The sequence below is a fragment of the Mauremys reevesii genome, unplaced genomic scaffold (genome assembly GCF_016161935.1).
Source record: "Mauremys reevesii isolate NIE-2019 unplaced genomic scaffold, ASM1616193v1 Contig13, whole genome shotgun sequence".
NCBI lineage: Eukaryota > Metazoa > Chordata > Testudines > Geoemydidae > Mauremys > Mauremys reevesii.
In genome coordinates, this window is record NW_024100749.1 from 850,323 (window position 1) to 873,272 (window position 22,950).

At 52.0% G+C, this 22,950-nt stretch overlaps 1 protein-coding gene across 1 annotated transcript; it reads left to right on the plus strand.

Moving 5' to 3' along the window:
* Positions 1–7,420: 7,420 nt before the first annotated feature.
* LOC120392964 (E3 ubiquitin-protein ligase TRIM39-like) lies at positions 7,421–21,611 on the plus strand. Its single transcript, XM_039517618.1, has 6 exons — positions 7,421–7,872; positions 12,312–12,407; positions 14,899–15,129; positions 15,653–15,675; positions 15,775–15,878; positions 20,779–21,611. The coding sequence occupies exons 1-6, from the start codon at positions 7,456–7,458 to the stop codon at positions 21,336–21,338; spliced, it is 1,431 nt and encodes a 476-aa protein (XP_039373552.1). The 5' UTR covers positions 7,421–7,455; the 3' UTR covers positions 21,339–21,611.
* The last annotated feature ends 1,339 nt before the right edge of the window (positions 21,612–22,950 follow it).

Genomic DNA, 22,950 nt, shown 5'->3' on the forward strand with positions numbered 1-22,950 from the left:
TTTGAACTATTTGTTGCTCAGCCCCTGCTACAAAGGGCCTGAGCTTCCTTGTCCTGTTTGCTGCTCAGCCCCTGCCCCAAAGGGCCTGGGCCTTCCTGAACTGTTTGCTGCCCAGCCCCTGCACCCAAGGGCCTGAGCCGTTTGTACTGTTTGTGTTGTTGCCCAGTCCCTGCAACAAAGGGCCTGGGCTTTCCTGAACTGTTTATATTTTCCCTCAGCCCTGCAGCAGAAGGCCTGAGCCCTAATTGACTCTGACTCTGTGGTTGCTCGGCCTTAAAGGGACAGGGCAGAGCCCATGTGAGACCAGCGGGCCAGTGTGGCTCCCCTCCTCCCCTCGGAGGGTTGAGCCCCGGACCCACACGATTACACCCTCCCAAAGACATGTGGCTGGAATAGTGCTCTATGAGTGACTCCCTCCGGTGGTGACCTGGGACATCTGGCAAGAACTCTCAGCTTTCTGATTCTCAGAGTCTCAACGCTGATAGGGCGAGCATGGGGCTATTGTGAGGGAAGAGACTCAGGTTACTCGCTTTTAAGACCAAGGAAATAAGCCATAACCAAACATGTGTTCAATTGCTCTTGCTACTTTTCTCCATTCATTGTCTTTGAGCAATTGATGATTCTCTCTCTATGGGGCTAGCTCTTCTAAAATACTTACTGAATATTTAGGTTTTAATAAAGCCATAGGCAAACCCATACTTCCAGTCATAAAGGAGTCAGGCAGCACCCTACAGAATGGGGGACAGTCTGCTGGAAAGCAGTGACCCTGAAAAGGATTTCGGGGCCATAGTGGACGAGCTGCTCAACATAACCTGTCCATGTGAAACTGTGGTAAAAAAGGTTAAAGTCATTCTTGGATGGATAGAGTAGTGAGTATGGAAAGGGAAGTGATCCAGCATTGGTGAGACTGATATTGGAATGTTGAATCCAGTTCTTGTGTCCACATTTTGAATATTATGTTAAAAAATTGGAGAAGATACAGAAAAGTTTCATAACTGAGTGATGGGGATGATGTCTTGTAATGAGACACTGAAAAAGCTCAGTCTGTTTAGTATGTACAAAAGAAGAATGAGAGGCGAGTTGCTTGAGTTCATGGATAGAAAATGATGAGTATAAGAGGGCTTTTATCTAGCAGAGACAGGCATGACAAGCCCCCATGGATGGAAGCAGAAATCAGAAACAGTATAATGACAATAAGACCCACGTTTGTAAGAGGGTGATTCATCATTGGAACAAACTACCAAGAGAAATGATGGCTTCCACATCTCATGAGATCTTCTAATAAAGACTAGATGCCTTTCTGGAAAATGTTTGAGTAAAAGAAAAACCCAGCTCTTCTGACATACAGGAGGCCTTAGGATACACAGAGGAATCAAATGCTCTAATGGTTCCTTCTGCCATAAAGTCTACTAAGTTATGAGAACTTGATTGTTGCCTGGGGAAGAGCCTCTTGTGTTCTACTGTGTAGTCGGTGTCATCCCACAATGAAGAGTCATCGAGTGGGATGATCCAGGGGAAGCAGCTCAAACATCCAATGTGGCTGGACAGGGGCAGGACATCAGCACTGCAGGGGAGGGGTGGGTGTGGCAGTGACATCACAAGGGCCTTTGGCAGGACGTCAGCCTATTGGACAAAGGTGGTGGGGAGGCGATGATCTCACAGAGAGATCTTGACATCAGCCAGGCAGGACAGGGGTGCAGGACAGGGGCAACTTTGGAGATCCCTGTGGCTTTGCTGCAGCACGTCTCCTTCTCGAGGTCTCTCCTTGAGGACTGAGAGAGAATTCACTTTTACGTACGTGAGCGCAAGGAGGACCCTCTTTGGAGTTTTCTCCTTTTCTTTTCTTGATTTTGCTAGAAAACTGACGTCCCTGTATAGAAGGTAAGAGCCTCCGAGAGGTTTGGAACCTCTTCAGTCTGAGCCATCAGGTGCCGGCTGAATTCTAGGAAAGGAAAACACTAGATTGAGGTGGCAGCATTTTATTTCCGACCTAGGACTTTGTCCCTTAGAATTACTGGGGACATTGGGGTTTCTCCTTTTTGTTTTCCCTTTTCCTCTGTCCCTCCTACCTTTCTCTTCTGGCTTCCTTTGACCTTTTCCTCTGTTCTCCTCCCACCACCAGGAGCTCTGTGTGTGCAGCGGGGGTCGGGGGGGTCGTGGGAGGCCCTCACAGAGAGGTGAGACTGGAATAGTGCTCCGAGAGTGATCCCCTCGGTGGTGACCTGCTCCATTCTTTGGGCTATTTGATGAGAACCCTTAGCCTCCCACCCCTCAAAGTCTCAAACTTGATTGGCTGAGGAGGGGGCTATTGACAGGGACGAAACTCTGGTCTTTGTTGTTCTCTTTTATGACCAAGCAAATAAGTCACAACCAGTGATATGTTTGATCAGTGTTGATGCTGCTCTCCATTCATTGTCTTGGAGCAGTTCATGATCCTCTCTAACATTCCAATTCTTCTAAAACACTTGCTGAATAATTACTCTGAACAATTGTTGGTCTGTAGCTCATTTGAGAGCAACTCTGCTACTGACTGGCTGCATCAGCTAAGACAAGTCACTGGTCCTTTCTCAGCCTTAGTTTCTCCTTCTGTCAAGTACGAATAACAATCCTCTCCCATGTACCTCGCGATGGGTGGATGATGGGGATCCATTGAAGAGTGTCACTGCTAGCAGTGCAGAATAGGAGGTGTCCAATCACATTGAGCCATATCAGATTATGACATAATATTCTATTTTATTGGTCTTTTATTCTTTTGAAATTGTTAAGAGCAGCAACTACTTAGCTCAGACTGAAGCATCTCATCTAATTTTCTAGATCACAGTGTCTCCTCTTTGTGTACGACAAGACAGTTTAATGCACTGTGACAAACAGGAGATGCTCTTGTTTTGCACCCCCTGCTGCTGGCCGAGTTTCTCCATCCCTTGGCAATAAGACAGACTCTTGTTTTCACAGCCACTCGATCGCCCTAGTGTCATCACCCTGCCTCCTCAGGTCACCACCCTCTCCAGCCTGCCTTGGGCTTGGAGAGTGAGGAGGAGGGTGAGGGACATCTGCTGACCCTGCACATCCACCATCCATCATACCATCACCTAGAGCAAGTGAGTGGCATTAGGGTTTCTCAGTGGCTTCCCCTGTCTATCTGGAGAGAGGCAGAAAGAGGGGGAGAGAACATCTCCAAAGGGGGGATTTCATTTGCAAACAGCCCCCAAGAGCCCCTCACTCTCAGACTGGGCAGGGGCTTCTCCAATGCCGTCTCCAGTGTGTTTGGCAAGGTCCCAGAAATGGAGCTCCCAGCCCTTCCCTTGTGGGACACTGTTCCCCAGGCTGAGAGTCTCTGAGCTGGGCCAGACCCTGCTGAGCATGGAAATCAATGGGGAGTGAGGAGGGCCCTGGTCTTCCTGTACCTTGGGTCTTTGTGACTGTGAGAGAAGAGGGAAAGAAGGTGGCTGGTGGCTGTAGGGAGCCAAGGGAGGAGAAATAAATAGTTAATGATGAATCCTAGGGGCTTTGTCTTTTGTGGTGAAGGTTTAAAATGGGTCTGCATGTCCATTCTGTGTGAGGGGGCTGGTTCGGGGTCTCTGCAGGGAACTGTGACTCTCCGCCACTGTGAGGCGGGCCGGGCATCTCACTGTCCTTTGCTACCTCGTCCCTTCCATGCTGGGCTGCGAGCCCGGGCTGCCAGCGGGCATAGGGGCACCACCAGTTTAATAATACTGCATAGGGCCCCATAAATCCTAAGGATGGCCCTGGGTAAAACCCCTGGCTCAGGCTGCCTCTAGAGACACAGCCCAAAGGCACTGACTTCTAGGCCTGATTAGATGCCAGGGGCCAACCAAAGGAAGCCAATCAGGGGGTAGCAGAGCCCCCTGAAAGCCCACATCAGGGACTGGTGATCTCACTATTATCACCTGGCTCTGCACAGACTGGCCTAGTGCCTGTGGGGAGGGTCAGTGAGATGATTATCAGACAAACTCTGTGTCTGGGCGTGTCCATCCATCTCCTCATCCTCTTCTCCTAGGTTCTGGCTGCAGAGGGAAAGGTTTCCCCCATAGTTAAGGTGAGGGGCAGCTCTACGATTTGCGCCGCCCCAAGCAGGGCGGCACGCTGTGGGGGACGCTCTGGCAGTCGCCGGTCCCGCGACTCCGGTGGAGCATCCGCAGACGTGCCTGAGGAGGGTCCGCTGGTCCACCGAAGCCGCCTGCCGCCCTCCTGCGGGACGCCACCCCAAGCGCGCGCTTGGTATGCTGGGGTCTGGAGCCAGCCCTGGTTAAGGTGCTAAGTTAACCTGCACAGATCCAGGTTTTGCTCTGTGTGAAGTCAGGTAAGTCATTTATTTTGTCTGGGCCTGAATTTCCCCTCTTCTAAATGGGGGTAACAGCCTTCCACATCACACAGCAACAGAGATATTGTGTAGGGAGGAGGACAGATGAACCTATGTGCCTTCTCCCCACCAACTTGCTGCTTGCCTTGTACTGAGCATGCTCACACAGACTGACAGGGCCGTCCAGAGGGGGGGGGGCAAGAGGGGCAATTTGCCCCAGGCCCCGAGCCACAGGGGCCCCACCAGAGTTTTGGGGCCCCGGGCGGGTCCTTCACTCCCCTCGGGGCCGGAAAACTCTTGCGGGGCAGGGGCCCCGGAGCTTCTTCGCTCCCGGTCTTCGCGGCGGGTCCTGCGCTCGGGCGGAAGAACTCGCTGGCGAATTATCGCCGAGCGGAGCGGGACCCGCGCCGAGTTCAGCCCGGTCTTCGGCAGTAATTTGGCGGCGGGGGCCTTCCTTCCGGGACCCGCCGCGAAATGCCCGAGACCCGCGGCGGGGCCCCCCTCCGCCGAATTACCGCCGAAGACCCGGCTGCACTTCGGCGACGGTCCCGCTTCGGCGGTAATTCGACGGCGGGGAGGTCCCCGCCACGGGTCTTCGGGGCACTTCGGCGGCGGGTCACGGAACGGAAGGGCCTCCCGCCGCCGAAGACCCCGGGCAGGGGCGGCTCTAGACACCAGCGCGCCAAGCAGGCGCTTGGGGCGGCCCTTTCCCGGGGGGGCGGCATTTGGCTCCGGTGGAGCTCCCGCCGTCATGCCTGCGGCAGGTCCACCCGAGCCCGGGACGCGCGGACCTGCCGCAGGCATGACTGCGGCGGGTCCCGTCTTCCGCGGCTCGGTTGAGCTCCCGCAGGCATGACGCAGGTCCGCCGCCGTCCGGGCTCCAGTGGACCTGCCGCAGGCATGCCGGCAGGAGCTCAACCGGAGCCGCGGGAAGAGGGGACCCGCCGCGGGACCGGGGAAGGGTGGCGCAGCGCTCCGCGCTGCTTGGGGCAGCCCGATTTCTAGAGCCGCCCCTGCCCCGGGCCCCCGGAATTCTCTGGGCGGCCCTGCAGACTGAGCATGCTCAGTTACCTCAAATGAAGGCACTGCCCTGACTCTGCCCCCACACTACTGGCAGGTACAGGTGTCTCTGCACAGCAGTATGGTGAGTCTAAGCACATGGAAGTTTGTGAGTTGCTCAGACAGTGCAGGGATGGGGGCCAGGTAAGGACCTGCAATAGCTAGGAGTGCAGCTCTTTCCTGTCCACATTAAATCACAAAAACATCACATTGGGATTGGCGCAAGATTTCCTAATTTCACACTGACTCCTTCACTAGCTGGTGTTTCTCTTAATGCCACAGCTCTTGGAATCCTGTGATTACGTGACAATCTCAGCTCTCACTTTAACAAAAGTAAGTTTCTTGCTCTCAGGGCTGAGTAGAAAAGGTTGAGTACGTGACCAGAGTGAATCCTGCCTGCTCACAAACAAACAGTCCAGAATATAATTTTTTAGAAGAAAAACCCTCATGTTTTCTTCAGCAGCCTCTTGATTTTTGCTTATATGGTGCTGGCAATACTGCCTTGGCAGTGATCAGTTTGTTTTCAGGCCTGGCTTCTCCAGCAAAGGCTCTAAGGACCTAAATGTAAAAATGAGCATTCTGAGTGATTCCTTTACTTCACTCCCAATCCAGGGGGGCTGTGCTCATTTGCTGCTTGAGCCCACAGCCCGGCTCTGTGCACATTCCCACACCTTGGCCTCTCTGTTTCCCTGTCTGTTAACTCTGCTGTTTTAGATAATTGATGGCATGAAATTAGGGGGCTTTCCATGGGGGATGGGGATTTAAGGCCTGAGTTCTCAGTGGCACAGCATTGCCAACCCCAAACTTTGGAAAATCATGAGTCAGGACCCCCAGAATGATGTGATGCCTTTTGTGAGACTAAAAAATAAAAATACTAATAAATGTTGAGTTCTTTCTATTTGCCTTCTGACTTCTCATACTTTAGGCTGACTCAGGTAATATTTTAAGTTTTTCTCTGCAACCAAGAAAACTAGAAACTTCCTTTGATTAGGTCCCTAACTTCTGTTTGCTAGAAGCTGGGAATGGGCAACAAGGGATGGATCACTCGATGATTCCCTGTTCTGTTCATTCCCCCTGGGGCACCTGGCATTGGCCACTGTTGGAAGACTGGATACTGGGCTTGAAGGACCATTGGTCTGACCCAGTCTGGCCATTCTTATGTTCATGAGATTCATTATAAAATCATCAATGTTGGCAACACTTTTGACACTGTGTCTCCTTTACACTGAGGCAGAGCTGCCTTAGCGTATGTCACAATCAGGCCTTTGAAACATTGATTCCAATTTAACCACGTTTTTGGCCTGTGAATTGAATATCCCTAGACTCAGAAGGATTAGATTTTATCGGTAGATGTCAGCAAATGTTGATTTCACTTTGTGCACACAAACCAATGAAAAAATATTTCCATTGATAAGAACTGAGATTTACAAATAGCTATAGTAAGAAAAATGCTGCTTGAGAACTTACTAGAGTTTAATTTAAGGAGATTTACTTTGCATGTTTTGACATGAGATGTTGACAGTTTGTGTTTTAACAGTTACACCTTTTAACTTTTTGAATCTCTGTGTCTACTGTCATAAAATAATTGTCTGAATAAAATATTGTCTGACCCCCCCCCCCAATTTCCCACAACTGTGAACAATAATATTGATAAAAACGGAAACTGTGATCGTTTAAATAGATAAATATATAAACATTCTTACAAATTAATATCAATCTTATCTGTCAAAATTACGTATTAAATCAAATGAATTCTGCCAAGCCTAAATATCACTCCTTGGACATGCAGTTCTGTCAGCTCAGCAGGACAAGGGGAAGCTGATGTCCATGTGAAGCCCCAGTGACTCCCCCCCACACACCAGCAGAGGGGGCTGATTGCAGGATCAGAGCCTTGTTGGGACATTTCTCACCAAAGCCCCCAGGGCTGGAACATTACCGGTGATCTGGCTCCAACTCAGCAAACAGCCTAAGTCAGTTCCAGGAAGGGAAACACCCAATTGCTGCTGCTGCAGGCGGGGCGCATTTCTGAGCTCGGGAAAGTGAGACTAACCCTGTGACACTGTCCAGAGGGAGCCATGGCCACAGACAACCCCGTGGAAAGTCTCCAGGAGGAAGCTACGTGCCCCATCTGTCTGGAGTATTTTAAGGACCCGGTGATTATAGACTGTGGGCACCATTTCTGCAGAGCCTGCATCGCCCAGTGCTGGGAGGGATCGAATACAGACATCTCCTGCCCTCAGTGCAGAGAAACTGTGCAACAGGGAAACCTCAGGCCGAACAGGAAGCTGGCAAATGTTGTAGAAATGGTCAAACGGCTGAGTTTACAGGCAGCAAAGGGAGCAGGAGAGGAGAGGGTGTGTGGGGAACACCAGGAGACTCTGAAACTGTTCTGTGAAGAGGATCAAACTTCTGTCTGTGTGGTTTGCCATCTGTCCCGGGCTCACAGAGAGCACAGGGTGGTTCCCATAAAGGAGGCTGGCCAGGAATACAAGGTAGGGAATTGCTGTCACGTTTAATGGGTAATAACTTTGGATTTTAATTACAGGCTGATTTCACTGAAAGTTGCCTGTCATGGGTGTGATGCATCATTCAGCTCTGTAAAGCCTTCATTGTATGGGAGATGCTATCACAAAATGAATGATCTGGCAGTGCGGCGACAGAATCAGAAAATCAAGTCTTCAAAGATACCTGATGTGGGAAACTTTTCTCTGAGATTCTGAATGTTTTTCACACTCAGCTTCCACTGCTGAAATAAGGGGACTTTTTACACCACGGCCGGTGTTAACAATCAGTGAGGTTTAAATCACACGAGCTGCAGGCCAGTCTAAGTGAGTGTGTTACCTTCAGACTGGAGAACTGATCATTTAAATCTCAACACTGTTAATTATTTTGTTCCCCTGTGAGAGCGGAGAGGGAGAATTACAGCTCGGCACCATTTATTGCCAGTGACGCCTCCTTCCGGTGCCACAAGCGGGTGATGTTTGGGAGATGCCACCTCTTATTTCCCCCCAGTAAAGGAGGACCAGGCCCAGAGAGCCCAGCTGAGCCCGGGGGTACATGCTAGCCCAGGGGTCGGCAACCTTTACTATCAAAAGAGCCATTTTGCCCCCTCTTCCACTAAACAAAAATAGTCTGGAGCCACAAAACATAACACTGCTTATAAACTTTTAAAAGTTTTAATCTTTTTTTAATTTTACCTGTTACAACAACAGAATACAACGAACAGAAGTGCAGTGTGCATGTGTAGGCCTACTCTGAAATAAATTAAACACTGAACTATGCAGGCCTTTTTGAGTCCTTCCCGTATTTGTGTAAAATTAAAATAAAACGTAGCCCACTTTAATATAAAAAAACATATAGTTGCAGCTTAGCAGTTTTAAAAAAGTAAACATAAAATTAGGAACGTTTTTTGACAAGTCCATTTCAGTGTGCTCTCATCCTCTTCGGGTTTCTTTCTCGGCCAGCAATCAACCGAAGCACCTGAACATACAATAAAAAACTACATCAGCTCCGGGTCTGAAATAAATGTTTTTTTCTGAATAATAATAGCCCACTAAATGCTAGTGTTCTCACCTGTTTAATGTGACTTGTGTTTCTGAAGCTCGATGCTGATCTTCCCTATGTCGGGGCTGTAAGATGTGACTTTGATCTTCACACAGGACTGTAGGCTCTCATTTGTGAGGCGGGAGCGATATTTGGACTTTATGAAGTTCATGCTCGAGAAAACTTGCTCGCATAAGTATGTTGAACCAAAGATGGACAGGACTCCAAATGCATACTTTTTCATGTTCATATACGTGTCGGGAATGGCACTCCCATGTTTCAAAAACAAGTTTGTCGGGTTTGGGGAGGTTTTCAATATCATTCCATTTGTGCTCTTTAGCGAGAGTGGCCTTCTGACGGGCGACTTCTTTGAGATCCGCTGTCAGGCTTTTGAACTTGGACACCCATAAGTCTTTATCCGCTATGTCAGCCAGTTCAATTTCAAGATCGGGCTGACTTATCCCTGTGAATGCGGATATGTTCAGCAGGGATGGGTCGATGTCCAGCGGTGTGACACGGAAGGACAGAGTGGTTTTTTCCTTTCTGAACTCGCTGAATCTTTCTCCAAATGCAGCTTGCATTGCCATAATTGCACGGTGTAAATAATCACTATTTATGTGATTGTTCTCTTCTTTGAACTCTCTCAGGGAGGGGAAGTGAGAGAGCGTACCTCTCTGTACATCTCTGGCAAACACTGTCATCTTGCGCTCAAACGCCAGAACATCCTCCAGCAACTGCAGGGCCGTGCTTCCCTTTCCCTGGAGATTTTTATTCAGCGTGTTTAAGTGACTTGTCATATCCACCATGAAATAAAACTTTTCCAGCCAATCGAGGTCTCCCAGTTCAGGATAGCTGAGGCCTTTGCTTTCCAAGAAGGTTTTCACATGTTCCAGACAAGCAGCGAAGTGTTTCAGCACGTCTCCCCTTGACAGCCACCGAACTCTGTTGTGCAGCGGGAGATCCAAATATGCTCTCTCGACTTCATCTAACCATGAACAAAACTGTCGGTGGTTTAACCCGTTTGTAATTATTTTGTTCACTATCTTAATAACAAGGTTCATCACTTCCACGCATTCAGGGGGGAATGTTTGAGTGCACAGTGCTTCTTGGTGCAAGATGCAGTGAAACGTCATCAGCTCTCGATCCAGCGACTTTTGAAGTAAATTCACAAAGCCCTTCTGTGCTCCTCTCATACTGGGTGCACCATCAGTAGACACTGACACCAGGTGAGTGGTGTTTATTCCTTTGGCTTTTAGACAACTCAAAACAGCCTCACAAATGTCCTTTCCCCCGCGTTTGGCCCTTTAGCGGTATGAGTTCAATCAGTTCTTCCTGCGGCCCATCAGAGTTCACATATCTGCATAACAGTGCTTTCTGCTCAATATCGTTTACATCACTTGACTCATCACAGGCAATTGAATATGCTTGAGCTGAAGTGATGTCATCAATTTGCTTACTGGTGATGTTTGTTGCCATTTTAATGGTCCTGTCCTTGACGGTCTTTGCAGAGAGAGGCATTTCTTTAATTTTCTGAATAATTTCCTGTTTGTTTTTGAATTCGGAGAATAGATGCTCTGATATTTTTATGAACGATTCTTTCATGTATTCTCTGTCTGTGAACGGCTTCCCCCTCCTTACGATCTCATGAGCTGCCACAAAACTAGCAGCTGTAGTTGAGTTTCGAGAGTTGATCCACTTCTTGAAAGTATGTTTGCTCTGCTCAACTTTCCGTAGTAGTTCCAAAATTGCTCTCTTTCGCCCATCTTCAGTTGGGTACTTTTCAGAAAATGCTGAGTGCTTGTTTTGAAAATGTCTTTCAACGTTACATTTTTTGTTGTTTGCTAATTTCTCGCCACATATCAAGCACATAGGTAAGACAGCGTCATTGGCAGTGAAGGCAAAGGAATCTGTCCATGCAGAATTAAATTCTCTATTTTCTTCTGAGATTTTTCTTTTTTGGGATGTATTCATGGCTAGCTTACCGCGGGGGGTCGTACACTCAAGAAGCCGCCTGCAGCTAAAGGTGAGGGCTATAGACGTGGATGTGACGCATATTTTAATTGACAAATTATAAAAACTTTTTAAAAATTCGATGTTAAAGTATCACCTTGAACTCCAAGATAACTGTGCAACAAAATAAACAAAAATAAAATAATATATAAATAAAAATTAAATTAATAAATAACCGTTATTCTTTTTTTTTTTTTTCTTTTGTCAAGGCCGAAGGGAGCCACAACAAGGAGGCTGAAGAGCCGCATGCGGCTCCAGAGCCGCGGGTTGCAGACCCCTGTGCTAGCCCCTTGAGGGGAGTCCGGCCCCAGGAGCCCCTTGGAGCCAATCAGCAACTCCATCCTGTTTTGAACAATGCACCATTTGAACAGATCATGTGTCTCCTTTTAGTGACTCGCGTGGGCGGAGCTTATTTTGTGGGTGGAGCTTCAAAGAATCCAGCCACCTTTGCCCCTCCCCTGTTCTGATCCCTGCTCATTTATGAAGCTGTTTTGCTGGATGCAGAGGCGGCTTTTCCGCCACCTGCCTCTCACTAGCCCCTGCTGACTCCCTCCGTCCCTCACTGCTTCCCTGCAGCAGCACCGCAGGGGTGTCACCGAACAGCTCCCCAGGAGCTCTCAGCAGCAGCAGCAGCCTGGGCCCTTGGGCAGAGAAGGGGAGAGAACTCGAGGGCTAAGAGAAAACGTGAAACGGGGAGATCTCAGGAGGCGACTCTGGGGGGCTGCCGGGGTGTTGCACAGAGCCGGGCTGACGGGCAGGAGCACGTTGCTGTGCTGTGTGAAGCAATCACACACTGTCAAAGGGGAAGAGAGCCCTGGGTTGTTACAGCTCTGGAGCAGTTATAATTATGGGTGGCACATTCCCCCAGACCGAGTGTGTCCCTTGTTCCTCACTGACCTCCAGCCACATCACAGCTTCACCCTGTGCAGTTAATGGGACTGCGCTGGCTCAGGTGCTCAGCCATTGCCTGAGGGAGGCCACATGGGAGCCTGGACAGATGAGAGCACAGTGGGGTCTTGTTCCTGGCCTGGGTCTGGGTACAGAGCAGCGAGGTGCTGCCCCAACCTCTTCACTGGCACCGGCAGGAGGGATCGTTCAGAACCTTCCCAGCTGTTTCCCCTCTGGCCTGTGCTCAGTGATGTGAAGCTTTAGCTCAGACACAGGCTCTGAGAAGTCCTGAGTGTCTGCAGGGAGCAGAGCCCCTGCTCTGAGACTGGCGTCTCTGCTCCCATGAGGCCTTTGGGGCCGGCAGAGCCCAGTCTGCTGCCTCCTTCCAGGGTATTTTACTGCTCGTGTATGAAATGCCAGTATGGACAGTACTGTCCACCCATCAGACAGGCAGACTAATGGCTGTTTATCACACACAATGTCCCTGCAGGTGAAACTCCAGGGAGCCCTGGGCCCTCTGAGGAAGGAGCTGGAAGAGGCCCTGGCTCTGATGTCTGCAGAGGAGGAGAAAACCACAGAGTGGCAGGTGGGTATCTGGGTTTATTCCTCCCTGAGCCCTTCCCCCTGCAGCGTTCCCAGGAATGACGGGGCCGTAAAGCTCCAGGATGAGGTTATGAACCTGCTCTGGTTGTTTGCTCCGTTGCACAGGCTTGGTGCTGGCCATGGGCAGCACAAGCCTCCGGCATTTGGGGAGGCCGGGCATGAGTGCCGGAAACTCCCTGGCACCCAGATCAGCACCCTGCCCACTGCTCCACCCCCATTTGTCCTCCTCTCCCCGAGGCCCCGCCCACGCTCTCCTCCTGCTCTGCCCCATGCCCGGCTCCCACTCAGCCTCCTCCCCAGAGGCTCCCTGCTCACCGTTCGCTGTTGCAGCTCGCTCCTGTCCCCTCCCGCAAGGCCCCCTTGCCTGCCACTTCTCCTTTCTGCCCCTTCTGTCTTAAGGGCGAGTGATGGGGGAGGGACGGAGAGGAGCAAGTGACAGGGCCCCCCCCACAGCTGACGGGCAACAAGCGGTGGGTGCTGCGGGCTTCGGGGGAAGAGTCGGAGCGAGGGCTCCGGGCGGAGCGCAGGCAGCACTCCAAAGGCAGCAGGTCTGCAGCCTGCCCCCAAAGGGAGGGGCACTGCATCCTGTTTGGGGAAGCTCAGCCTCCCCTGGCCTATGGTACCTGCCATCCAGGGAGCTGGCAGCACCAGGCTGTGTCTCTGGTGGGGATCTCAGCGCAGCAGCTCCTGTAGGCAGAGGAGGGGCAGTTCCTGGCCCTTGTACAGTGGTGCAGACCCACCCGAGATCTCTGATAGGGGCAAATTCTCAGTATTGGGTGCAGTGTTTTCACTGTTACATGGGTCCTGTTTCCCTCCTGCAGATGGGGACGGTGTGTCGGCTGCTACAGCCATCGGTTTTCAGTGGCATTCATGACAAAGCTCTGCAGCTTCTCTGCAGCCTGGAGGAAACAGATTGTTCCTTCTCGCTCTGCACCCACCATCCCTGCAGTGAATCTGCCCAGTGCCTGGGCCAGTCACTGGAGCATGGAGCTGGGAGGATGATTTGCCCCCGTGGGTGAGGTTCAGAGTCACTGAGCTGGCTGGGCTGGGGCCATGCTGGGAGCTGAGCTCTTCTGAACATCAAACCCAGTTGCGGGTGTGGAGCTCTGTGGAAAATCTGCTCCTAGGGTGCATCTACATGGCCCCAACAGCCAGCTGCAGGCTAGTCACTGAGTAATACTCAGGGGGCTGGGTGGGCTTGTACAGCCTGTGCTGCTACTGCGGCTTCATAGCTACCAGTGCCCGAGCTAGCCAGATCAAAGATAGCCTGGGTGTGTCTACACACGGTACTGTCACACCTTCATTGCAGTGTGGACACCCCCTGAGTGAGCAGAGCCAGGGGCAGTTCAGAGTAAAGCCAGGCAGCGCTCAGCCACTTCGCAGCCTCTAGTGCCATCAGGTGGCCACTTCATCCCAGTCACCTGCTATTGTTGTTGTGACTTTACCTGTGCTTGTCTGTAGCCAGGTGATGAACCCAGGGGACAAAATGTCTGTTCAGATTCACCTGCATTTTACAGTGAAATCCCTGCAGGGAGCGTGGGGGGTGTGAGGAAGACGCCAGCAGCAGGGATGAGAGGAGAAGTAGGTGCCCCACTAGTCAGATAAAAATGGCCATTTACAAGAGCTGAAGTGCTCAGAGCTGGGTGCCTCTGGTTCTGCATCTGAAGCCGTATTTAGAGCCCTGCGGAAGTGGGCTGGTTTCCAGAGGAGAGAACCACAGCAGCTCCCACTGCTGCACCGGAAGCAGCTGGTGCTCAGTTCCTCAGACAACAGGGATTTAGGTGGATAACAATTAACAGCCAGGTTTGAATGTGTCCGGCAAAGTGCCCAGAGAGCAGGTGGGACAGAGCTGGCATCAGCCAATCCGCTGCTCTGTGACCCTGGAGGGCTCCCTAAAGGCTGCGATCCCAGGGCACTGGCCACCTGGGCATGGGGCACTCGGCCAGGCTGGGTGAGGCCATAGCCAGCCCTGACAATGGCCTGGGCGCCCAACACCCATGTGATCCCCCGGATGGCACCCAAAGGACTATTAGCACCAGCTCTAGATCCTGAACTTTGCAGCCCTGGGAGCAGGTTGTCAAAGAAGGAGCATTGCCCACATCCCGCTGTGACGGCTCCCCTGGGTGTCTGAGTGCCCAGCACTGGGCACCCAAATGCCCCCATGGACACCCTGTGTGGCCCCCTGTAAATCTCTCCTGCGCCCTCGATTTCTCCCCACTCCCCTGGGTCCATTCCCTGCCACCTGCAATAATGGACTATGTCTTTACAAAGCACCCTAGACAACCCCGCTATAGAACTGGCCATATGAACTGTGAACTAAAACAAACCCATTATGGTACGTTTCCCAAAGAAGTAAATCTCCTTCTAAACCTGATACTGATCTAATCCCCTGCTTCATGGACAGAGGCCCAGTCTGTGTAACTCAGCATCTGGCTCACGTTTTCTCTGTGCCGTTCCTATTCTTCTATCTCCAGAGGACAGTGAAGAATAGGAGAGAGATGATTGCAGGTGAATTTAACAAACTGCACACACTGCTGAGAGAGGAGGAGCAGCTGCTTCTGCAGAGCCTGGAGGAGGAGGAGAAGGAGACTCTGCAGAGACTAAGGGAAAATGTAACCAAACTCTCCCAGCAAAGCTCCTCTCTGCAGCAGCTGATCACAGAGATCGAGGAGAAGTGTCAGCAACCAGTTGTGGAGCTGCTAAAGGTGAGACGGCATCAAAATTCTCCACCTATCCAGAATTAGAACTCAGATCCCTGGGTCTGGATTCCAACAATTAGAGTAAATGTGTTCTGTGGTTTACTGATAAACAGAACATCCGGCTAAGGGCTCCATCGGTTCCAAAATATCCCAGTACATGTTCGAGGGGAATTCTCCTCATGGAGACCCAGTGAGGCCATGGGAGATTAAATGGATGATACAAGAATGATACTGAGCTGAACCCATCCCTGCTCTGACTCCAGAACATTGGACCCAACACAGGCGATAAACACAGATACTGATGGGCTGGGTCCCTGGAAGGGAGAACCCTTTAGCTAAATTCCTGTCTCACTTACATAAATGAAACAAGTGTTAATGCACAATAGTGTAGGAGATTTTACCACAAAACAGTGACGCCTGGGAGGGTTGATCTATTTTCTAGATGAAAGTTTGATGCCCAGAGTGAAACTCTCACAGTTTTATGCACATTGTGTTAATACAGAACATTGATTCTTTTTTTTCCTTTCAGGATGTGAAAAGCACATTGAGCAGGTGTGTTTCCTATGTTCATTGCTCTTATATTCTTGGTGGTGGTTCTGGGATGCTGTTTGTACAGAGCAGCTGAGTGATGATGGGACGTTTTCTTCATAGGAGTGAGAATGTGAAACTCCAGGAACCAGAAGCTGTTTCTACTGACCTGAAGAACGTGTATAAAATTTCCCTTGACATGAGGGAAGCGCTGCAGAGATTCGTAGGTGAGTGGATTCTACTGGGACATTCAGCTGTGTTGTGCCTGGGGCTCTGGACAAAGCCTGGGACCCCAGGACACGCTTGCACCCAGCTGACAGGCTTGGAGCTGTGATAGCTGGAGGCTGATGTGCTCAGTGCTGGGCAGTTTGCCTGCTACTTACAGCCACCTGCTGGTACTTGCCCAGGTGTCTGACCAGGCTCCATCACTCTGACATTCTGACCCCTGCATGGCTGAGTTACTGGGTGTCCCTGAGCCAGGTGCTCTGAGGCCTGGACTGGGCCCATTGTGCTGGGAGCTGCACAGACGGGTAACGGATGACGTGTCTGTGCCTCTCTCCTGGGACATGTGGGGGCTGCGTTGTGTGGCCATTGCTCAGCACTGCCCCAGCCCCCATTAGCCAAGGCTGGCCCAGCTTTCTGAGCTGCAGGAGGGGCCAGTCTGGCTGCTGCGGTCTGACCTGGGCCGTGTGTTCCTGGGTAACAAGCTGAATCCTACGGGCCCCTCGTCGGCTCTGAGCACAGCCCAGTGTGAGGATGGGTCAGTGGTTTGCTGCTCAGTGAGTGAGACTCACTCACAAGAGTGTGACCCTGTCACAATGTCTGAGCAGGAACCCCAGGCTGTGGGGGAAGCAGCTTCCTCTCTGTGCCTGGCTGGAGCCAGCACATCCCTGCTCCCCTCCCCGCTCGCTGCTCCCAGCACAGCTCAGTCTGTGCCCACTAGTCCCTGACTCCCCTAAAAGGGACCAGCCCTCTTGATACATTTCCCCCCACCCCCAGAGCCAACCTGTATTCAAAGGGAGGCTTGACCATGGCTGATACTTGGTTATGTGCTGCTAGAAAAGTTTCAAACTCCAGGGAAGTAAATTGTTGGCCACTTCCAGGAGCTGCACGGACCTAGGGAGGCAGGGAGCCTGCCTTAGCCCCGGGCCCCCGCTGTGCCACTGACCAGACTTTTAATGTCCCAGTCGGTGGTGCCAACCGGAGCCGCCAGGGTCCCTTTTCGACCAGGCGTTCCAATAAAAAAAACAGACGCCTGGTACCCTATGGACAGGTGCCAACCCTAGGTCCTGTCCACATGGCCCAGTAACACCCTGCTGAGCCAGGTACAGGCAGCCACATGCCAGCCCAGGCCCCTGGCAGGGACCCTGAGCTGCCAGCTGCCATGGTCACTAACAGTGTTAACTCTGTCACTTGCCACTCACCAGGCTTAGAGCCCCCAGGGCCCAGCCCCAGGAACTGCTGTAACCTAGAACCAGAGCAATGCAGGGCTGGAAGGGCCCTCGAGAGGTCACCTAGTCCAGCCCCCCACACTAGGTCAGGGACTAGACCATCCCTGGCAGGGATTTGTCCAACCTGTTCTTACAAACCTCCAGTGATGGGGATCCCACAAGCTCCCCCGGAGCCGGGTCCAGAGCTTCACGGCCCTGAGAATTAGCAAGTGTTTCCTCATCTCCAGCCTCAACCTCCCTTGCTGCAGATTGTGCCCATTGCTCCTTGGACAGGCCCTCGCCCTGCCCGCTGGGGCACTGGCTGTGTCACCAAGCGTGAGCATCGCTGTTATTGCACTGAATGGCTGGCGGCGCTGGGCTGGCTCAGGGGGCAGTGAGGGCAGCTGGGGCCTTTCACTCCACAGTCACCGATCTCAGCCCAGGCTCAGAGTCCAGTTCCCAGTGGACAGGAGCTCACATCGTAACTCACTTTAACGGCAGCCTCACCAGCCACCTCCGCAGGGAGGCCCAGCCCTGAATGGGCCCCGGGGCGATTCCTCCCCAGGGAGAGGCTCCAGCAGATGTCGGGGCTGAGCCATATTGGCAAGACAGTGGGGGGCTCACACGGCCTCTGTCTCCTTATACCCTCAATACACAGAACTCCAGCAGCTGGGGTGTAAAACCCAATTCATACCCCCAGCACCGAACTCACTGACACTGCCCCAAGGGTCCTCTCCTGCTGGGGTTGGGGAGTGAGTACGGGGAACTGGAAGAGGGGGCCCAGGGGGCCATGGCCCCATCACTTTTACCAATGGGAGGGCTGTTCCCTTCCACTTTTTACCAGCTGTAAGGGTGAGCGACTCTGGGGGAGGGGGCTGAGAGGAGAGACCAGGGGGTCAGGGTGCTGGAGAAGAGGTGTTGTGAAGGCAGGGGCTCAGGAAGGAGGGGCAGTGTGAGAGCAAGGGTTCAGGGTGCGGGGACAGGAGCTCAGGGAGAAGGGCTGGCACGAGTGGGTGACCCCTCTACTTTCAGGGAGCTTCCATCACTCCTGGGGAGAGCACCATCCCGGATCCTGATCCACGGGCACATCTGTGCATTTGCCGAGTGCGCAGAGCTCTCTGTGTGGAGAAACTTTCACGCTCACCCAGGAACCTGTGCTAGGAGGCCCCACTGCCCAGGAGGCCGAGGGCTCTTACTCCCCTGCCCTGGGGGTGAAGGGAGGGGCCCTGGGGCTGCTGTTCCCCATCCCAGGAAGGGGGTGAAGGGGATGTGGACACAGACAATGTCCCCTCTTGCACTGTGAGGGGCAGACCTGGCTCCACCCTGGGCTTCAGAGCCTGAGCTCCAGCCAGAACCTGACAATCTTTGCGGCTATTTTGAATTCCAAAGAGGGAGCCCCGCAAGCCTGAATCTGTCCACCCTGTTCCAAGACTCGCTGCTGCAGGCTGTGTAGAAGGACCCAAAGTGTCTCCACAGTCTGGGTGTGAAAGTTCCCAGCGTGTCTGACCCAGAGCTGGTTAATGGGAGCGAGGGGGGTGGCTGGCACAGTCGTTAGATGGAGACACCTGAGCTCCTGGGCCTCTGAGATGGACTCTGTGACTGTTATCCGCTCTGGGAGATGCCAGGTGCAGCCGCAGAGGGTCTGTGCCGCTAGCAGCGTCCATGGGACAAATGGCTCTGGGCAAAGAGTTCAGGCTGGAGCCAATTCTCCATTTTCAGCCTGATTTGTGGGGGTGAGATCAGGGGCCCAGGGGGCATTTGTCTGCAAAGGGCAAATTAAACAGCAGCTCTGGAGTGTTTCATAGCTGATGTCCTGAGCCTGGCCTGCCTGTAACTGCGTTTCTGGGGATGTTGACAGTCTCTCATTGCAAGTCACTGGGATTGGGGCTCCTAAGTTGCTCAGACAGGTTTGCAGTGGAGCTGGGTGAAATGTTTTGGACAAATAGTTTATTTGCTGCAAAATTATATTTCGGGTCAACAGAAACTATTCGTGAATCCATGTCAGGTTTGCTGACTGGTTTCAATTAAGAGAAAAAGGTGCCGCCGCTTCCCCTGTAGCCTTTAGCCCAGTGGCTGGGCCCTCAGCTGGGAGCCCCAGGTTCAATCCCCCCGTGTGATGCCATGAGAGCTTGAACCGCTGGGCTCCAGGTGTCTGATGACGTCCCCCTGTGTGTAAACACTGCCATGGGCCCTGGGCCAGAGCGTGGGGGTGAGAATGACTCTGCAGCCCAGTGGGTCAGGCCCCCACCTGGGAGCCCAGAGTCCAGCTCCGCTGCTCCAGTGACCCTGTAATTATTGATCCATAACCCCAGTGAGGGGAGGGGTTACGGCCCCTGGCACAGCAGTGTCTCAGCCATGTCTGCCGGGGTTTCGTTGCACTAATGTAGCTGCACCGGTGCAAACCCCTAGCGCAGACACGCTGTGCAGGTGTGAACTGGGACTGGTCCCCGGTGCTGCTTCTAGACGGAGGGGGGCAGTAAGTGGGGAAATGCCCCCTCCCCTCTCCACTGCCCTGGCCTCATTAGCAACAGCCCATTAGTCCGCATTTATACCCCCTCCCCGAATCTTCCACTGTAATGCCCCCCAAGTGAGCCCACTGCAGACAACTGCCTCCGTGGGGGTGGGGCTCGGCCTGGTGAGGGGAGGGCCTGGCTGTGGGGTTTTCCTGGCTGGAAGGTGGGGCTCGTGGGGCCTGCCAGCATGGAGAGTCCCAGCTGCTTCCCCTGGGGCAGGGCTGCACCCCAAGTGTGTGTGGGGACAGCACGGACCTGCTCTGAGCGAGAAACCAACCACACATGGCCCGAAAGCAACAGAGATTCCCTGGGGCCTGCCTCCCCCTCCCCCTTCTCTGGCTCCTGCCCCTCCCTTACCCTTCCCCCACCCCTGTGAGGGACCCTGGACCCTGCATCTATTCTGACCCCTCACCAACATCCCTCCCTCTCTTCTCACTCCCTTTCTGCTCCCCTGGGCCCCTGCCCCTCTACTCCCACTTTGCCTCCCTGGCACATGCCCCTGCCCTCCACCCATCTCTGCCCCACTGGAACAGCCCCTCCCTTCTCCCCCTGCCCTCCTGGCATCTGCCCCTCTCCCCAAACATCCTCTGCAGCCTGGAGCCCTCCCATCACTTCACCCCCCGCTATGTCCTGGCATCCACCTCTCCCCTTTCCCTCCTCTGTGTCATGTCTCCCACAGCACCCCTCACCCTCCTCTGCTGTCCCATCTTTTGCCCTTCTTACTCCCCTCAGCCATCCTGACACCTGCCCCTCTCCCCACCCTCTCTGACCCCGGCACCCGCCCCTTCCCTCACCCCCTGCGCCCACCCCTCCTCTAGCCCCACTCTGACCCTCTGGCACCTGTCTCTCCCCAATCCCCTCCACCCCTGGTGCCAGCTCCTCCTCTGCCCCAAGTTCCAGCTCTACCCTGGCCCCATCTGCCTCCCTGGTGCCTGCTGTTTCCTTTGCCCCCTCTGCCTGCCTGGTGCAAGTTCCTTCCCTCTGGTCTCAGCCCTTCCCCTCACCTAAGCATTGTCCCACCCCTCCCCTCCCCTCTCCTAACCTCTGGACCCCACCCCTCCCTTCATCCTCCCTCTGCCCCCCTGGTGCCCACATCTCCCTGCACACAGGTTGCTGGTTAATTTCCCTTTGATCCCAGTGACCAGCCCCTACCCCCGGCCCTGACTCTGTGACTCTCTCCCCAGTGGACGTGACTCTGGATCCAGACACGGCTCATCCCAGACTCGTCCTGTCTGAGGATCGGAAATGTGTGAGACTCGGAGACACACGCCAGGATCTGCCCAACAACCCTGAGAGATTTGATACGTACCCTGAAGTTCTGGGCGCTGAGGGGTTCGCGGGCGGGAGGCGTTACTGGGAGGTGGAGGTGGGAGACAAGACACGCTGGGAACTGGGGGTTTGTAGGGAATCTGTGAGCAGGAAAGGGGATGGCACATTCTCACCTGGGAATGGATACTGGGTCGTGTGGCTGAGGGATGTAGGATACAAGGCCCTCACATCCCACTCGACCCGCCTCCCCGTGAGTGTCAGGCCCAGCCGGGTGGGGATTTTCCTGGACTATGAGGCAGGCGAGGTCTCGTTTTACAATGTGACTGACAGGTCCCATCTCTTCACTTTCACTGACACCTTCTCCGGGAAGCTCCACCCTTATTTCTGTCCCTCCCTCAACGCTGGGGGTACAAACGCGGCTCCCCTGATAATCTGCCCGGTCCCAGCTCAGGCCGGAGGGAATCTCGGTCCCTGACAGTGACCCCGCGGCACAGACTGGCCCCTCCCAGCCCTGCTGCTCTTCCCACCCCCAGTGGTGGGGGCCAGTTACTGCAGCAACTGGACTTTCTGTGCTGACCGGACGCTGCCAGTTTCCCTTTTCAACGGGAGGTTCCAGTCGAAAACCGGACACCTGGGAACCCCCAGCCCCCACCTTCCCCGTCTCCTGCCCCAGGGGTAGCAGATGGTGGGGGATGGGGTCATTCACTCCTGTCAGAATGTTCTACCCCTGTGAAATCTCAGTGTAAAATATGAAAGAAAAAGATTATTTTAATTTCAAAAATATTATTGTAACAAGGTGTAAATATGAGAATATTTTAATTTGCATTTAAACAGTATTTCAAAAAACAAGCATCTAAATATATTTGTAGAAATGGAATTATTTACATTTTTTTGTCTTTCCCTCAAATCTATAGTGAAGTTTAACTTCTCTAAATAACGTCATTTGTATTTCAACTGTGGAATTTCAAGAAATCCAACATATTTATCTTAACAAAATAAACTATTAAATTGTCAGACTGGGTTGTTCAGTTACAATGTACATGTGTCATAAACATCACAACTACACACGTGCAGTTGCGCGCTCTCTCTCTCTCCCACTCTTTATTGTCTTCACTGGTTCTCTCTGGATGGCAGGACACATACACCCACCTCCTGCACTACACTTTTGAAAGTTAATAGTTCAAAAATGATAGAATTAATTAAGCAATATATTTAAGTTAACTCACACAAGATTATATAATAATCTTTGAACTTCTGTCAGCATTAATTCATGTGATTTTTAACTTTCTTGCTACATATCATTGGTAATCAAGATATGACCCTTCCTTTCTTTTTCTTACATCAATTAACAAAACACGGTCCCCACTCTCAAATGTTCTCTTCCTATCGATAGAAAACTCTTCTACAATCTCCAGTTTTTAGTTTATTTTTCTTTAGACATATTATTTACAGGCAATGTACTGTCACTGATAAAGAAATAGAGAAGGGGTTGTGTTCCTTTACTGAATCTTCACACATTAACTTAACTGTATTAAAGACGCCGGCACTTAATGACACATAACATGAAATTTGGTGAAGCTTTTTGGCAAACCTTCCTTCTCGGCCATAAATCAGTCGAAACGGTGATATTTTTGTTGTCATGTCAGGTTTAGAGTACAAAGAAAATAAAGTTTCTCCAGGAAATTCATCACAATTCCTCTGGGTTCTGTCCACCACCTTCTCTAATGCTCTGTAAAAATAGTGACTGATTGATCTAATTCCTTGAAATTAGCTGTTGAACCTAATTTCTTGAAGATCTAGCTGAGCAGAGTCTGAGGGGAGCACATCACATGGCATTGCTAGGACTCCTTTTTGTTTTAAACTTGATGCGTTATGAACATTTTCAATGTAATAATTCAGTTTTGAAGATTTATTCATAATATGCCATCCATGGCAGAGTGCCCTAAACATACCTTGTGTATTTGAAAATAAATACCTTAAAATTATCTTTTAATGGATTCATTTGTGCTTTTTATCCAGTTTACTGGTGTCTAGGTGGCATAGGCTCCTGAAGCTTTGTGTTTTTCCTAATTTTTAACATAGGGAAA

What these genes read in the sequence shown, in the direction of transcription:
- LOC120392964 (XM_039517618.1), top strand. Translation starts at nt 7,456, where the DNA reads ATGGCCACAGACAACCCCGTGGAAAGTCTCCAGGAGGAAGCTACGTGC. An exon ending in AGGCTGGCCAGGAATACAAG is followed by an intron (nt 7,873 to 12,311) that starts GTAGGGAATTGC and finishes ATGTCCCTGCAG; the next exon opens with GTGAAACTCCAGGGAGCCCT. An exon ending in AGCGCTGCAGAGATTCGTAG is followed by an intron (nt 15,879 to 20,778) that starts GTGAGTGGATTC and finishes CTCTCTCCCCAG; the next exon opens with TGGACGTGACTCTGGATCCA.